Source organism: Falco cherrug, chromosome 10 (assembly GCF_023634085.1).
Source record: "Falco cherrug isolate bFalChe1 chromosome 10, bFalChe1.pri, whole genome shotgun sequence".
In the NCBI taxonomy this organism is placed as follows: Eukaryota; Metazoa; Chordata; class Aves; order Falconiformes; family Falconidae; genus Falco; species Falco cherrug.
In genome coordinates this window covers 35,922,673-35,941,067 of record NC_073706.1, presented here as the reverse complement: position 1 = coordinate 35,941,067, position 18,395 = coordinate 35,922,673, and the positions used below count along the sequence as shown (strand labels likewise).

Here is an 18,395-nt window from a genome sequence, read left to right as displayed (position 1 = left end):
TTGGGTGGAATTTGATACTCCTCTTTGCTTGCTCACTCAAATGAAACCAAAAAATTCTAAACTGTATTGCAGGGTATGAGACCCCTGGAAATGACCTGAATTAACCTGCGATAGGTGAGCAGCCTGGCATTGCGTGTTACAGCATTTCATCGCTATTACTCTTGGGTGTCTAAAAGATACAACCTGTGCTTCCTTCCTCTCTGATCCAGGGAATACGAACAGAATACCTCTGATGGTCCAGTGACTTAACAGTCCCAACTGTGCAAATAATACTAACTGTAACAGCTCTTACTGGGAATACTTATGCTTAGGTCAGAAGGTCTACTCATGATAATAACCACTTGTAAGATGAAGCCTTACAAAGAGTACAGAGAAAGGACTTGCAGGTGTTGGTAACACACCTCTTCTTCCTTTTAGTGCAGACAGAGGGTGATGTTGAACAGCACCACCTTCCTTAATTGGCCAATTATACTAAAGTTCCATTTATAAGTGGTTTAGAAAGAATTAATAAATAGTAAAGCACGCTACAAACATGAGAAGCTACTGGTGCTAATTAGCTTTCTCAATATGTATCCTCTCAATAAGCTTTTGCTGGAGTCTGTAGTGATCTATTACAATGTTTTTATTAAATCATTTACTAATGAAATATTCTCCTTCTGTTAAGTACTTATAAATGGAACTTTAATTTGAAGCGTGACTGCATTCCTAGTTGTACGTATATCCACTTTATTGAAAGTAAAGACCTTTGAAGACGTGTGTGTCTCTAGGGCCATCTGTTCACCTCTTAAAAAAACATATACTAAAAAGAGAGGGAATACCCAGCATTTTTTAAATAACACGGATGGGATTCAGCTTCATCTTAAAAAAAAAAAAAAAAAAAAAGAAGAAAAAAGGATAAATTAGGATAAAAATTAACTGGAGGGTACCAAACAGATACAAAAAGTGCTAAACAGAGAAGGGGTTTTCATTCTTGGAGGGTGTCCTGGTACCTGCACAGTGTCTGAGGATAGTTCTCTGTGCCCACAGACATTGAGACATCGAGACAAACAAAAGAACAAAAGAGAACCCAAAAGTAAATTATATGGAGTGTGACTCCAACATAAAAGCATACAAACACACACAAAAGCACCAAAAATGCTTCTTCCCACATCTCTCTCTCTCTCTCTCCCTGTGTAACGCCTCGTTCACTGAAGTGTGTCAGCCTGTATTGTATTTGTAAAGTGCAAATGAAAAGTTTCTCTACAAGATACAACAGGTCCCGCAACAGGAATAATCCAAAACTAGAGCTTACCCCAATGGATCAGCACTCGCCATCCTCGGAAAGGGAAAACGGAGAGGGAAGGAGAGAGAGAAAGAAAGAGAGAGGGATGCGGAGGCAGGTGGAGAGAAGAGTAGGAAAAGCAGAGTGAAATACTGTTCGGAGAACTGAACGGTCATAATTATTGCCACCGGTGCCTACATCTTCAGAGACCAGGAACACTAGGGGGACAGTTTCATTTACCAGAAAACAACTTTTGTCCTGCTCATAATATTGCAGACACATCCAACTTTGGCACTGGGGAGTACGGAGAGGGACATACTGAGGCTGTAAAAAAAAAATTCCCAGCCAAATCCCAATTCAAGCAGTCAGCAGAGCAATGGGGTTCATACTTCATGCTGCATTTCTTTTCTGCCTCTCACATAAGGCACAGTTACATCAGACTGTTACCAAGGAAATTGTTCTTTTTGTCCCCAGTTTGCTCCGTGTTGTGTCCCTCTGTCCCCCAAGCTGGCCTGGTAAGAAGTACTTTTTTTGCCACGAATGAACTGTGAAACGTATTGGTTATTAAAGCATGCATTTCTGAGCCAGCTTGGGAGCCCAGGGTACAAGATTGTAGCTCAAGCTGTGAATCCGCTTTGAGACTGGCTTATTAGTCATGATGGCCTTATAGTCAGGAATTCAGATCAGCTAGAACATACCAGCTCAGCAACCCAGCACTTATCTCTGTGGATGCCATCTTGTGCTCCAGGATCTCATTTTTCATTTAAAATAAATTCAGTCTCTAGGTCTTAAAGGTTGCAAAGAAAATCTTTCAAATGTGAATGGAGAATAAATCAATGCTGTGCTGAAAAGAGTCTGAAACAGCAGCTCTGAAAGCAGAATGAATCTCTGGCATGTTGACTTTGAAACCTAGCGACAATCAAAAACTTCAGTATTCTTAATTTTTCACTACTAACCAAAGCATTCAAAATCAGAAAGAATAGTCAGGTTATTAAGTTTTCAGAGGTGCAGGTAAGCCAACTCAGGAAAGTATCACCACCTTTTCACATTAAGAAGGATCAGATTAGAAATAACAAAAATTCGGGTGTTCTTACACCAAATTATTTTCAAGTTGGATGCAGCGCTTTTTTTTTCCTCTCTGTCTCGTTCTCTCTCTCTTTCTTTCCATTTTCAGTAACAGGCTCCCAAGCTGCCAGAGCTACCTCTGGCTGGGTGAGGAAAATCCATTCTCCACAAGACGGTCACCAACAGAAATGCCAAATTTAATATATGCCCAGTAGATTTCACAGTTTCCTGCTCAGTGCAACTAGCCATGCTTCCAGTTACATCAACACTGCAAATGCTGGGCTGGGCAGCGCAAGGCAGTTTTGAGAAAAGTTAAAATTAAAACATAGTTAGAATAGAAAGAAAAAGTTGTTGTGCTACGCATTGATAGAGAAGTGGAAAGAAGCATTACATTAAGTTCTTTTTCATGTGTTTGAGCGACACTCCATTTATATTTCGGCCTGGAGTGCAAATTTGGGTAAGATCTAATTCATATACATACAAATACATATATATGTATATATTCAGGGACATACACTGTCCTCGATTGTACCTGTACAAATCTATCTACAGTGATGTAACTGAGAAGAGCAAATTGACACCCATTGTATACTGGAACGTGTGTGTATATTTATACAGAAAATACACCCATATTCACACATGCAGAATATTAAAACGTAAATAGAATGGGTGCAAGAAGGTTGATTAATTTTTCTTTCAAGTCATTTTCCCAACAGGGAAGGCACTGAAGAGGTTAACAAAGAGAATGGAAAGCAAATTGACAATAGGGAAAAGGAAAAGGGAAATGAGGTTTAAAAAAAATGAACAATCCCAGGACACAATAGACCCAGAAGCGCAGACATGTGCATTCCCTACAATACTGAAGCAAGTGAACTACGGAGCTGCAGCAACCCAGATACAGAAGAAGAGAAGCACTGAAAGAGGGGGTGAAAGAGAAAGTCAGAAAGAAAGAAAAAGAAAAAGAAAGGGACAGTGGCCTCAGCTACTAAGACAACCATGTGCATCTAGAGGGAAGGGACCCTTAAAGATGCAGTATTCCTTTAAAAAAGACATCATAAAGTTGGATAATTAAACACTGGCCAAAAATTTAATGGCCACCATGATTAGCTGGCCCCATTTTGCTGGGGTCCTCTTTGCTGCCTACCCCTTGCTGCCGTGTGGCTGTGCGCAGAGCCAGAGTCCAGGCCCTCTCACTTGCCCACCACTGAGGTTCTGCATCCTAACTCTTCAAAGTGGGAGGGAGGCAAGACCACAGCAAACGTGGTCCTCCAAAAGTCAGCGTGGTCCTTCAGAGAGAAGGACCTGGGGGACCCCTGTGCAACGCTCTAACCTTCTCCTGCCGGACTCTGACCAGTGTCACCTCTGAGAGGGAACACAAAACGTCCGTGTGTATTTTGAAGTTCCCCCAGCGGTTACTGAAGGGTCATTCCCTTTGCTCGCACCACAGCTGCAGCAGCTGCTAGAGAGGGACAGGGCGACAACAAATGGTGCTGGGAACATCTGCTGGCAGCCCCTTCTCCTGTCACAGGTATCATCTCTGCACTTCTCTTACTGGACCTGAGTTTTAATTGCTGTGGAAAAGCTCATCTTCCGAGGAGTCTCAGACTTAACTTTTAATGCAAGAAGTGCCACGTGGTCAAGAACAGGATTTATGTATCGGGGGAATCAGAGAAAGGAACAGGAATTCCTGTGTCTGTGGTAACAGTCCAGGAAAGCCCACACACGAGAGACTGTATCACCACGGCTTCTTCACGGCTGTGAAACTGGGAGCTTTCTAAGTTCGGGTCCAATGCTTGTTCCTATCCCGGCATCTTAAAGAGGGTGCTGGACGCCCCGCGCCGGGCACAGCCTCTCCTGCAGATGTTCTTCACCGTGGCGGGTTCAAGAACTGAAGCACTGCCCACAACGGGCTGCCCCAGCCTGCAAAAGGCCAACACAGGGGCTGTCCCTCACACATCCTACAAGTCTCCTGACGCTTAAAAGCCACTTTTTATATAGAAAGTTGCTGTTAGAAGGGGAAATGGAAAGAAGAATGGTTTGCCCGGTCCAGAGGTTCCTTTACGGAACCTACTGCTTCCCCCTTTTTGAATCATATGGAATACTCCTAACCATTCAGTAAGCTAAGTGTTTGTCCAAAATGTATAAGGATTACATTTTGATGAAGAATTATCCATTGGGATGCCAGGTTTTAACATTAGAGAAAAATTCTCTTCCCCTGAGACTCAAATTTTAGGAACAGGTCAACTAAAAACTTCCCCAAAAGTCTAAACTTTGTTGTTGTTGTTGTTTCTGGGCCCACATGAGTCCACTTAAACTCCTAAATCTGGTGGCCTGCGTGTCTTCCATTGTGCCTCTATTCACAGTTGGGAGTTACGCTTTCTGTCACTCTTTGTCTGCCACTTGAACTGCTTGATTGGAATCATCCTCCGAAATCTGTCTCTGGTCACCTTTTCCTCTGGTGTTCTCTGGTGCAGCTGCAGCCAGGGTAGTCTTAAGGAGTTTGTCTCTCACCTACAGGCACTCAGTATTGTGCTCTGCCGCGCAGGATTTCCCAAGTTTCCTACCATTGCTGTCACTGACTCAGTTGTGCTGCTGTTTCTAGTGCTGGGAGCGAGGCACTCGGGGCTTTTCTAGTGTTTTATATTCCAGTCGTTCCCAAAGCAGTCTTAGCAAATATGTCTTCTGCCCTGGGCGTCCTCGCTCATGGCAGAACCGAACCAGAGGTAGCAGTAGGATGAAATTTTAGGGGCAGAAAACGTTGGTACAGTCAAAAGCTGCATTTGGGATAGCCTCAAATGAATAGTGCTATAGAAAAATATATGTAGTGTGGGGCTGTAAGTATCCCACCCTCTGAGTTTGTCTCTAAAGAGAGAACGGCTGGGTCCCCACAGGGAGAAGGTAAGTACTGCATCTTTAAGGTCTCAGCAGTGAGGTAGAGGAGAGGAACATATTGTCAGTGTTTATACCTTTCTTCTTTGTTGAATTTGGGATTGGCTTCAGAGATATCCAGGCTTTTACTGAACATTGTTTTACTATGGCAGGAACAAAGCGAGAAAACAGAGTTACTGGTGTGGACATTTATAAAAAAGAGTCACCTGAAGCAATGCTGGACACCCAGCCCCCCAACCCCTCCTCCTCCCCTTTTTAAGCAATTCTCTGACAAACCTTTCTTTTACTTTCCAACTATGGCTCCAGCCTACACACAGTGCTGAAGTTCATTATCTCCCCCTGACTTCTGAGGTCTAAGATGACGTCCCCCACACATTCCTGCAAACTCTGTTCTCCTTTACACAACTGAAAACCCAGGTACCATCTACTTTGTCACGTTGTCCGGGGAAAATAGAACATGCCTGAAGGCACAAATTGCAAAGTGCTCATTACTCAGACTTTTCTAGAAGACCTCAACGCTAAGCACAATCTGGGAAAAGGTTAAAATCAGACCACAGAGCCTCTTAGAGGAACGGTAATCCATTCTGTAGTCTAATTTGTAGGCTCCATTACCACTTAGTCCCAACTCTCTTCCCTATACTCAGGGTATAGAGAAATGCCCTTCTTGGGTCTGAATCCCTGAAGCTTAGAAGCAAAATTCCCCGTGCTTTGCTAAAGAGGCAGCTCTCTGTAATATATTTCACTGTAATATGCTTCGCTGTTTCACAGAACACTGCTTCCTAATGTTAGCTGATCTCTCATGCAAGCTATCCACTTCAATAACCAGAAGAAAATGAATAGTTAATGAAGCCCATTTTAGAACAGTTTTTGGACTCTCACAGCAGAGCTGCTGAAAATTTCTGGCATATCCCTGGGGGAGGCTAGCTCCCATGGAATTCTTCCTAGTCTGTGTGGTTTTGGCACCAGGGACAAATTAGCTGGTATTGAACTAAGCTCAGAATCTACCTCTTTTCTCTTGACTTTTCAATGAAATACCAGACAGTCTGAGAGGCGTGGATACCACAAGAGCAGAAGCAACTAAGAGATAGTTATAAACCCGTTTAGTTGACAACTAGCAGGGAAAACCAAGAATTAACAAAACTTGGTCACCAGTTTTAGGGTGGCTGCTGTTTGTGCATACTAACTTTGCCTTGTACGAAGACCCAACGGAGAACACAGGAGAGGTCAGCACAAGCATTTCAAGGAGTCTGTAAGCTCAAGGAGCAGCCTTTGTGCTGAGTTGCCCTGCTCCATTAGCCAAAACTAAGTCACTGAAGGACCAAGTTTTTCGCTTCATACTTTCTCAGCCTGTAGGGCTGAAGGCTGCCAAGTTTCAAATCTCACTGGGAAGATGTGCCCTTCAACAAGCCAAGACCAGACCCTTGTTGGGTTCCCTCATGGCTACCAAAAGCACAGTTCATCACACAGACACATATACCAGAGGTCATAACATAAATCCCCATTATGCAAGCAAACATCTGTTTACTACTGGGAAAAAGGACAATAGGACTAAATCACAAGACACATGGGCGTTTGGCCCACTGGTTAGAAGAGTATCTCTGTCAGCTCAAGAAAGAAGCAATGGCTCTGTGTTTCTGGATGTTTACAAAAGTCATCTGTGTCTAAACAGGAGACCTGGTTCCATGGTCCACCTCCCTGTCTTCCCAGTGTTGTAGAATAAAAGCACTGCGGAGTCATCTGTTGAGACCGAAGAATGTCATTCTTAAAAGAGCACCCACCCCTGGGATCTAAGCCCTACTGCTGTAAAATCCATCGTCAGTGGGTCATTTCATGGACATAACATGCGACCAGCCATTAACGCCCCCCCCCCCTTGGTGGAAGGCACTTGTCATTTTGTTACTGATTGCTCTGACAGATGGTGCCCCATCAGCAATGCATCGTCCCCAGACAACCCCCATGCAGTGGTGTTCATTAATGAAGCCAGTTCACGTTATAAACGACTGTGCTGCCAGCAACACAAAATGTGCCGTTGTCATCTGTGGATGTGGATGGTATGAGTTATGGAAGCTCACACATGGAGTAAAATAACATCTTCCCTTTAACCCCTTCCAAAACAAGCACTACTAAGCCCATCGTCATCAATCACGGTGTCAATACGTCCCTGTCTCCACCCTCCATCACACCTTTACGGCCAGCCCTGAGCTGTGGTATGCACTGCCCTGTATCTCTTCTGTGCCTGGCAGGTTTTGCTTCCTCCTTAAGCCAAAGTCCTTCTCTACCGATACGTAGCCTGGCCACGTCTCTGCTCTGAACCATCTCGGACCTTTTGACTTCAGTTGTTTCCTCGTGTGCAGAACTGAGCGAGACATTTAAAAGCAAAAGAAATACTTTGGACAGCAAGACACAGCGTTGCCTCTTCAGACTTCTGAATCCAAAGTGAAGGCTGAGAGCTGGAAGTGAAGGTTCCAGCTCTCAGCAAACTTGGGGATCAATCTAACACCCCCTGTTTGTTCCGCCCAGTTGGACACTTGCTGTAAGCTCTGCAGAGCGCTGAGCCTCGCAGGCAGCCTTGGGGAGAGGGAAAGTGATTCACCCTGGGTGGCTCTGGGAGCTTCACGGCCTGTGCACCTGCCAGGTACCAGCTCAAACGCTGCAAGCCCAGTAAGGAGGCAGCGGCTCTTTGTCGGTTTTGTTCATCCTCATCCCTTTGAGGCCCGTAAGGAACACTGAGCACACCCTGTCCTGAACATTTCCTTTGCCCAGCCTCCACGTCAAAGCAAACCAATTATTCAAGACAGGTTTCCAACCTACACTGCGATGAAAAATCTTTATGGCAGAGTATTTGAAGGCCACGTAGCTAGTCTGAAGTAAGTCCTAGCAGATTCTGGAAATCACCACTTTTTCCTCACTGTAGACAGAACTGTAACAGCTGCCAGCAAAACTTTCCAGCAATACTAGGGGCCTCTGGACATGAAATTATTTCACGTTTTTACCCAGTTCTCAATCAGCAGAGGGAGTTTCTGAGCACAGCAGGCTCTTTTTGAGCAGATCTTAACAGCTGAACAAAATAATCACGTCATAAAGCTGAAACAGAAGTTACAGCAGCAGCATCGTACATATACGTGAAGCGTTCTTTTATACTGATTGATTTATGCAAATATGAACCCAAATGCCTGTGCTTCCCTTAGGCTAGTCATACAGATGGAGGGAGCAACTTCCATGGTTCACAGAAGTGAACTTCCACAGTTCACTCACTCTCCCACAACCTGCCTTGAGGAGACGCTGCTTTCCTCTGCTGTTTCTCCACAAGACTGACACTTTCTTTGATAGAAAAGAGGCAAAAATATGTATTTTCCATCACTTTAGAGGCATGTGGTAATTTATGTGGGTCAGACGCATGCTGGCTCTGACAGCACATTTTAGAGGCATCCACAGATGCCTGGACAGGGCTTTCCAGATTTAAGCTGTTCTGATGACACAGAGGGTGGGGTTCATCTTATTTAAATTCAGGTGCCCAAAATCTAGGCACCTAATCCAAGACAGTCATCTAGATTCCTATTGTAGGCTACGGAGACAGAAAGGAACAACTGGAGGGTAATTTATCCCACCTAAGATTGCTGGAACAGAGGACATACGTATCTGAGACCTTCCAAAGCCCTCGTCTGTCCCCATTGCCTAGAGCCTGTATCACGAGCTTAGACCAAACGCCTGTGTTCTCGACAATTAAAAAGAGGTGAGATGAGTCTTGCCCAGAGGACACGGTGGTTTCCTGAGCAATAGCTGCAAGCGAACAGAACCCTTAAGCCCCTGGCAGGACTTCTGGTCCTGTGTGCATAAGTGCTGCTGGCTGCCAGATCATGTGGCACATGTGCTTGGGAGTTGTCATGAGTGCTAGTGCCAACAGAAGAGCTCCACAGCTCCTTTGTACGTGTAACACAGAAAGGGGCAGCAAACCCAGAGAGGCAAGACTCCTGGGTAAAGGAGAGACCCACCTCTGTCCGTGTTGTGCCATTTCAATAGCTCTGCGAGCAGGGACTGGGGAGCCACCGTCTGTCACGCTGAGAACCTCCATCGACTTCCTCTCCGGCCGCCGCTTCCCATGCCTGTTCAGCATTGGGGAGTCCACGCGCTTCCTGGGGGGATCTTTATGGAAAGAAAACACCGTCAGCTGAATTCGGCTGTGACTTACCTCACACAGGTTGGCTAAACCCTTCCTCAACCTCACCCCCACACCTCCCCTTACGGAGACGGGGATCTTCATGACGGAGACAAACTTTTGCAGTCTCTCCCTTCCTCCAAATTTGCAAACACTAAGACCTAAGTTGCAATCCACCGACAGAAAGGAGCACTGCTACTGCCCTGAATGCACAAGCACTGTAAAATAAAGGTACCGCTATAGCGTAGCTCGCAGAAATAACCTTACAGGGCTTATAACGGTAATAACAAGATGACAGCATGGGCTATAGCACAAGCTGTTAGCCAGAGCATAAGCCATGTAGGGATCCCGCACATGTACTCGGGTTGCTGGAGCTTGCTTTCGATGTCCCTGCCAGCGAGATTAAATGTCACACAGGGACAGGAGGACACTCTGAACTCAGAATTGCATCCTCCTCTGAAAACGCCCTTTTTTGCATCTTTAAGATTAGATTTCAGGTTTCCCCCACTGCTTTGTATTTTTCCTCCCTTCGACATTAGAAATTAAACGTACTTGATCACCCAAAATGAATCTCCAATGAGAGCTACTAAAATTTATCTCACAGGTCAGTGTACAGCTTTTACTGCTACAATAACTGAAGCGCTTTACACTTTTTAATGTGTAACATTTCTATGAGGTATTGAAGTGCTACCTTCACTTTACAGAGTGAAACTGAGGTCTAAGAATGACATATTTAAAGGCAATTCATTCCTAAAGGTGCTAAGAAACATTTATTAAGGTACTGAGGAGCACACCTAAATTGCTTTGAGAAGAGTAGATACCAGGCTGCATTGCAGAAGGGGGCTGGCCAAGCCATGCACACTTCCATGGTGCAGCAGGAACCAAATGCAGACCCGCTGAGATGTTTTATTACCGACATCTCTCATGGCATCAAAACAGTAAAAAGGAGGAAGGCAGAAAAAAACTACAGAAGGATTTTCTTTCCTTTGGCTGGGCTATTTCAGTTCCCTGTCTCTATTTATAGACACAGTTTTAATTTTAGTGGGGAGTGACCACCTGTAAAAACCAGCATTCTTCACCCCTGCAGTTAGACAAAAGCTCACAGTGCCCAGCCCCCAAGGCTTCTTCCTCCGCCAGGATTCCTTTATAAAACCTGAAACACCACACCTGACAGTGGTACTGCCTAGTCTGATGGTATTATTTTTATTATCCTGCCCTCCTCACCCCCGCCTCCCTCCTGCTTGTTTCTTCTCTCACCTAATTTTTTCCAGAACAAGATCTTTAAGGCAGGGCTTATACTTGAAACGATGAGCAGAGACGGCTCACATGCAGATGGGCTAGTGATAACAGCTGACCCCATCACAGTATAACCCAAGTATTCTTTGTATTCATAGTAATAACGTTCCTCTTAAAAATTAATTAAAAAAAAAGCAGTTGTATCTCACTCTATTTCAATCTATGTCCAGTCATAAAAAGGTAGTAGAAAATACTAGCAGGGGCAACGGCCTCCAGATTAGGAAAAATACATAGTGCATACAGTTGAGGGAAAAATAAAGGGAGATGAACCTAATAAAGCAGTTCTACTGGGTGACTTCAGCTGCACACATGGAAGTGGTCCAAAGGAAGCTGGGACAGGGTTTAAACATTTCAGACTCCGGCTTCTTCCAACAAGTTCGAAATATGAGAAAAGATTCATCCCACAGGACAACTGCTGGTACCACAAGTGTGACTAGAGCCATGTAACACAAGTAACGACAATGAATTACGTTTGGTATCAACAACGGAGAGCTGATACTAGTTTTGCAGAGGGATATCAGACATTAGAAAGGAAGGTGGAAGAGTGCAGTTTAAAAGAAAGGAAAAGGAGGCAGGAGAAGGGAGATGAAGAAAGCAGCTAATGTCAAAAGAACGGACTTGAGCGAACTCATACTGCATCCATCTTAGTTGATATTACAGTCCAAACAACAGAGATGGAAAAAGGCAAGAAAAGCATTTAACGAACTGATGTTTAAAAAGGCAATTTGATCCAAGCATGTTCAAAACAGAAGACTTCACCAAAGGGAAACTCAGCTGAGTGACACTTACAGAAGTGGACATTAAAAGACAGAGAAGAGATCTGAAGAAGAATTAACTAAAGACTTGAATATCAGGTTTTTGTACAGCCATCAGGAAGAGAAAGCTTGAGAGAAGGACAGTTGCCAGAGGGACCATGAGGGAATCCACAGAACAATTAAGGAGGAGAAGGATATCGCTAACAAGCTAAATGGTTCTTATGTATCAGCCCTTGCTGCTCAAGATGCTGGAAGATACTGATTTACAATCTGTATTTTAGACTATCAAAGAGACAGACTAAGCAAAAAGAGCAGGTGGTGAAACACACCTATAAATTCAGCAACAGCAATTCACAAGAAGTTTGATGGAAAATACATCCAGAAGCTTGCACAAAAGTGGTTGAGCTTTTAATAAAGGTATTTGATTCCTCTTTAAAACTGCCTACAGTCCTACACTATACATGGCTGAGTGTAGCAAGTAATACACATATTTTTCAAAAAGGTTTGAGTAAGAACTGACAGGGCACCAAATCTGTCATCCCTGTCAAGTCGAAAGATACTAAAGAAATAGTTCAATACACAGCCATCCTGCCATAAAGACTAAAATGGCATCATCATATGAAAGCAGCAGAAGATTTTGCAGAAGTACAGGAATTAAAAATCGGAAAACCTCCCATGTTTGCCCTTCTCTTCCTGACCCTGGAAATATTTCACATGGGGAAAAAAAATCAAGTCCTAGTCTGGATCTATGATAGTTTTGAGGATGCATTTTCCTCTTATTTCATATCAGAGAAATGAAGCCATTCCTAAGGATTTTTACCGAGGAAGAGAGAGTAATTTAGGTAATGATCCAATTATAAAGGCATTCATCTGGAAGGTGGGAAATAAAGGTTCAGCTTCCGAGTTTGGACGGGGCACCTATATCCTATACGGCTATTCTGGCCCAATCTCTTGTTCTCTGGTTTGTTAAAGAAACTCCACCCCACAAAAAGGTGTCCCCTCAAGGAGACATTAGTTGACATTCATTCATTTTAATAAGTTTCTCATTTCTGTGTTTTCAGGTAAAGAAAATGGGGCTGGACTTGAAAGGCAGTGAAGGCGGCCTTTCCCTGGCCCTTTGAGAAAGCTTCATATACCTCAGACAGGCAGAAGGGCCACCAGAAGAGAGTGCTAGTCTGAGCCTGCTGTATGTGTACCCGCATCCATCCTTTCTGAGAGCCTACATGCAAAGAAAGAGGAAAAAGCAAAGTACTCTGGGATGCACTTTTCCCCTCCCTTTTTTTTCCACAAGAGCTTGGGCAACACGCAACTCTTATGAACGTGGCTTCCTCAAGCTGCTATTATTAAATCTGTTACTTTTTCTCTGCTCTTCTTTGTGCAAGGCCACGGCTAACGGCTAATGATGAGATATTCATCAGAAGCAGGACTGCTCTTAATTAAACCTTGCCCCATGTTCTCAGAGACACTGCTGGGAACAGAGGCAGTGGAAACCTCCTGTGGAAGAGGAAATACAACCTACAAACACTCAATAATGCTCAAAGATTCTAAAATGAGCCGATAAGGCACAATGCTACATTCAGAGTGGTGTTTCCCTGTTGGGGAACATTTTCACTCCTCGCACAAAAAAATGCAAGAGTGGAGCATAACAGTTCAGTTCAAACCATGAAAACACTTTGCCACGTACACGAGAGATACAGGATGTATTTAGGGTATAACACTTACGTGCTGGATATGAAGATTCTAGAGTCACCTCGATTCTTTTCTTATGACAAAAATATTTCTAAAACAAGATGGTAGTGTCCTTATGTGGCAGGCTAATCTGAGTCAAAAGCTCATTAGTAAAGTGCCAGACTATAAACTGCACTGAACAAGGGGCTTTTGACCACAGGACCTGCAGCTGGCACATCTAACCATCTTCATCAGGATCCCTGCTAGTGTGCTCTCTGTAGCTCTAACCGGGGTAAGCTTTTAAAAACTACTGTGTTGCATAAAAACTTCCATCTCTTCTTCCATAGAAGAGAATTCCCTGCAAAATTATAGAGCCTGGAACCCGGATAAGGTAATAATCCAACAGAGTATTAACAAACTCACAGTTCAATATACCACTGCCCCGGAGGCTTGGGTGATTCCAGGTGAAAATAAAGAGCACTTTGCTTATAGCCTTCAAAGTGCTGAAATAAAATAACTTAAAATCACAACTCTACTATGTAAAAATGCTATTTCAGGTCATTGCTAGAAATGGACTAATCCTTTAGTAGTTAAAACTTTTGTCACTCTGCACAGCAAGAGCCACTTACACAGTTAGCTCCTTAGGGAAGCATTTTTCCTTTCGTCTAGATTAGTGGAGTCCTTGGTGATGAACAGTACCCTAAAATACTAACGAACAGTTCTTTGGGAACCAACAGGTATCACAAGAGCTTTATAAGATATATAATCTTACTGCATATTAAGCTTTTTAGATCTTCCTACGATAGTCTAAAAACATAGGATTTTGATGTGTGTACTATAAACAGGTAAGTGATATCATTCATACTTCCACCAGTGCATGCATTTGCCTACGGAAAAGAGCTTGTGTACCTGCATAACTCCTTGGGGATGCAATGCTACACAGTCTTCCTAGCTCAAGTCTAGAAGCATCATTTCTGCAATACTGCATGTAGATGAGTGATTAGAAAATTCCACCACCAGACGATGCTAATTCTAAACCTCGACTGCTTGCGCAGAGGCAGCCTGTGAGTCCACACGATATTTTCTAAGAAAAGCCCACATTCAAGATCAGATTGGATGTTTCTGCGCTTTGAGACAGACACACCCTGAAAAACGAAGCCTGCGAGTTTAATCACAGCCCCGGCCTGCCTGCCTCAGGCTGAGCATTCTCCAATGCTGGACACTGTTTCACTGGGAAGGTAACAGTGATGCTAGGGTTTATATTGATATTACAAAAAAAAAAAAAAAAAAAAAAAGGTGAAGAGGAACTAGTTGAGATGGGTTCATGGTGACAGAGATCATATTTGTAGTACCTATTTCATTTCTGGGGGGAAGATCCTCATCTTCATGACTGGGATACCTCTCCTTCCGGTCAAGCAGAAGAAAATAAATCATTTTCTCTTGGTTTTCCCTGAAAAAAAAAAAAAAAAAGAAAAAAAAATCATTAAATTTGAAGAAAAAAAATCCACATGTAGATAAACCCTTCTCATCAAACACTTGGTTACAGTTATTCTACATAAGCTGGAAGGTTCACGTGCCTGCCAGCGAGATAAACAACCCACAAAGCCTTCGAGAACCTCGCTCCCCAGCAAGCCGCTCGTGAGCAGAGGAGACACGATCCCCACGTTACACACGCCGAACCGAGGCACAGGACAGAGGAGGCAACGCGTCCACAGAAGTCCAAGGAGGAGGGGCAGCCAGACAGGTTTCCTGAGCGTCTCAGCGCTCCTTCCACTATGTGGCCCTTTTAACACCTCAGGAAAGACACCAGCTCTCAGTATAAGCTTGAAATAAATAAAAATCTGCCAGCAAAGGCACAGCCAACAGAAATGACAGCGACGGCAGCTCCCCGCCCGGCGCAGGAAGGCTCAGCACGTGTGCCCAGCACCTCGCCGGCCACGGGGCACCGGGGGGGTGAAACTGCTGCTGGTCCCTCCCAGGAGAGACATCAGGCAGAGCACTCGCTCCCGCTCCCCAGGTTTATAAGCATCCCAGCCCGTGGACACCCAACTGATATGAAGACTGAGCAAGTGCTTACTCTTCCGACAACAAGTCCTGTAAGAGTTTATTTCGGTCACGGAAGCAGCCTAACGAGTGCATGCTATCTAACACGTCTGGGTCAATATCCTCCAAGGAAGGGAGAGAACGAATCTGCACCTTTCGAGGGATTGGTTGCTCTGGTTCTGGCTCGTTCTTACCCCCTCTGCAGAGGAAAGAAGATGAGAAAGAGAAAGGGGGACAGGGAAAGGAGAGAAAAGAAACATGAGTCACAACTGAACCCGTAGTCTGAAACACAGCCTGCAGCAACGGATGGAAACGGCTTGTTAAATTCCCACTGGGAGACCAGAGCTCCCGACCAGACAGATAATTCTTTCCAAAAAAAATTGCCGTGAAGGCTCAGAGTGACCAGCACCTTGTGGATTTGGGTCTTTAACGAGAAGTGCCTGTGTTCAGTCAGCAAGGCAGTAGGCACCTCACTTACCAGCACCTTCACAGTTTAAGCAGCTGCTCAGCGTCCTGATGCCAAATGTTTCTAACACACTAGGCAGCTTTAGAGGGGCTGGCCAGACCTCAGGCCATCAGGGTGAAAGGCACAAGCTGAATGATTCCCTTTCAAAGAAGGAGCTGCAAACAAACCGCCAGTGTTTGTCACCAATCCCGACTACAACGGGCATTGCAGCAGCTTCTTTAAAGCTTCCGATGGGGTTAAGAGACCCCAGTGTTCAGGTCCCCACTTGACACACTTTAAAAAGGGTTTTGGGGGAAACAAGTGGTTTATTTATGTGCCCTAATATCACAACCTCTACTTCTCTTCAGACATGCCAATTTGAAAATTGTGGCTCAAGCGTGATGGCCAAGGTCAGTGGCAGACCTCAGAATACACCATGAGTGGTAGAGCATATACTACTTTAAAAAGAGTTAACGCAGGCTTCCTGCATAATTAGCTCATCCCGTTCGCCAGGCTCAGGAAATATTATTCGTTGCAATTGAAGGCCCTGACTGTAAGAAACAGGTCAAGGTCTCAGAGTATCTATAACTGACCGACTGATGCACATTGCAGGCACCCTGAATAGCATTTCTTTTCATTTACAGTGAGCAATTTACGTAAACTCTACCCACCCAGAGAGGTGGGTTTGGTGTGTGTGTGGGTATTTTGGTTGGAGGAACTACCTACCCCGAACCTTTGCTATTTCTCAGTGGATGCTTTGTGCGTGTTGAGGTGAGGTCCTCCCTTTCCTTTATGTGGGGGAAATGTGTGACTGTTGGGTCCAGGCTCCCTGGGTGGGCAACAGGCATCAGGAGTATTTAAATTGCATCAGATGTCAACATTTGCTGTTTATGGGGTTGTGTTTGCGCAAGAGAGTCTTCCTTTTGATGCTGGCAGAAATCAGGCGAACACAGCTTGGGAACTTACTCGCACTGTTTAAAATGCTCTGGGCTCAGATGTGAGATATCCACGTGGCTACACAGAAGAACGAGCTCCAATTCAAATGCCCCTAATTTTTCTTGGGTAAGTTAGAAAGCAACTCTGGTAGGGGATACAGATGAGATCAAGGTCTCAGCCAGCGTACCAAAAGGAAAGCCAATGCAGATCATCTCCTCCAAGGTAAGAAGGCAATGCCGTCATTGCAGCCAGGGCTCTGACGCTGGGCAGGGCAGCTACATGCCTCACCTCAAGCACAGGAGATTGCTGGGTGCTACTTGCAATTTCTTTTTAAGCAGCTGAAATGCAGTTGTGAGGCATCTGCTCTGTTAACTGCGTTTGTGGGACGTCACTTGCAGAAAGACTCCTTGGAAATTTTCATTTTATCTTCTCTTGAAGCAATGAGAATGTCTTCAGCCCGTAGGGGATACATGCCATGGAATCAGACTCCGGTGTGCATTACAGAGGGTCATGACAAGATGGGTCAGATCCCTCTTCTCTTACTCTGAGCACTCTCACACACCCTGCTCAGTTTTATTCACTTTAGGAGGCTGGAAGCAGAATATACAGGACAGAGAAAGAATCTGCTCCTTGGGACTTGTTCCTATGCATCAAACCCCTAAAACACAGCTTCTGATGTCCTCCTGGAATCTTGCAGAAGTGTCTGTGTCTTCTGCAATGACACCATGGTCTTAAATCTAAGGGCTAGATTCAAAAATCCTTGTTCAACTAAAGAAAAAGCTTATTCCTTGAGTGCCCTGCTTTAAGAAGTAGCGACTCCTACCTCTTAGGATCAGGATCTAGCTCTCAGCAGGTAAGAAGCAATGATTAGATCATAACCTTGCACTCTTAAAGCCAGCGATGACCTTGTCAGTAAGATAAATTCTTGCGGGATGGACCTTTAGACAGCAGCTGAGTGGTTTTGGTTTTTAATGATCTGCAGTTCACTGTTAAAAGGTATTGACTTAATTAATCACTCATTATGTTACAAGCAGATGACCTTAAGGTAATTTAAAGAGATTAAAAAGAATTCTTGTTCTTGAAAATTTCCAGAAAATCCGGGTTCCCTACTAGTTGCCCCAGCCTACAGCAGAGTACCACCTGCAAGCTCTTTTTGTATCAGCCAGCGCGGGAGCCACTTCCAGAGAGCACAGCTTGCCATCTTCTGTAGCTTTTCCTTACGCCCTGCACCTGATCAGCCTCAGACCTAGGCAGGAATTTCCACACCTCCTCATCAGGTAGAAGCAAAACCTCCTAAGAGGCACCTCGGCGTTCGGCAGCGCGATGCCAAGCTTCGGGCAGCGGCACCCGCCGGCTCTGCACTGCGAGTGCCACCGCTGCATTGCCTGTGCCGTCTGCGTCTAGCAGGGAGTGATGAATGCGTGGCATTTCAGCCCAGAGAGACATCAAACAATGTCACACGAGAAATACTGCAAATCACGGGCATTTTTTGAAGGCCCACATGAATGTAATTGCTGCTTTGAAACCCATCCTCTCTTGTGTGCGTCGGCGCACGCCGCCGGCTGTGATGCCAGAGCCGGGCAGACTTCTTCAGTCTCTCCATGAAATTCCCTTGTGCATCTCACCAAGATGCACATCTGCATCAGTGCAAAGCAAAGCAGAACCAGTACAGTTTTTCTTTTTCTGGTTTTAGTAAATTTGGTACCTTCCCAATTAGGGCAATAACTCAGTGTTACAGGAGTATGTATTTACCATATCAGCTAATTTTATTTGCCCTCTTGCCTTATTAAAAATATGTGAAAATAACTGCTGCTTATTTGCTGATTAATGATAACCTGTGCTTGAGGTAAAAGTAAATAATTTCAATTACAAAGGCTTAAA

General features: G+C 44.5%; 1 protein-coding gene across 15 annotated transcripts in view; it reads right to left on the bottom strand.

Moving 5' to 3' along the window:
• Positions 1–18,395, bottom strand: part of BRSK2 (BR serine/threonine kinase 2) — a 315,722-nt gene that overhangs the window by 42,097 nt on the left and 255,230 nt on the right. For 6 of the 15 annotated variants that reach the window (XM_027808783.2, XM_027808785.2, XM_027808786.2 and 3 more), the window contains exons 10-14: positions 15,168–15,332; positions 14,443–14,540; positions 9,208–9,358; positions 5,293–5,358; positions 1,292–1,315 (exon numbers count right to left, since the gene is read on the bottom strand). In XM_027808783.2, the coding sequence (XP_027664584.1) occupies positions 1,292–1,315; positions 5,293–5,358; positions 9,208–9,358; positions 14,443–14,540; positions 15,168–15,332 (504 nt within the window). The remainder of the gene's footprint in view (positions 1–1,291; positions 1,316–5,292; positions 5,359–9,207; positions 9,359–14,442; positions 14,541–15,167; positions 15,333–18,395) is intronic. The other 9 variants (XM_027808787.2, XM_055722443.1, XM_027808793.2 and 6 more) reach the window with 3 other exon arrangements.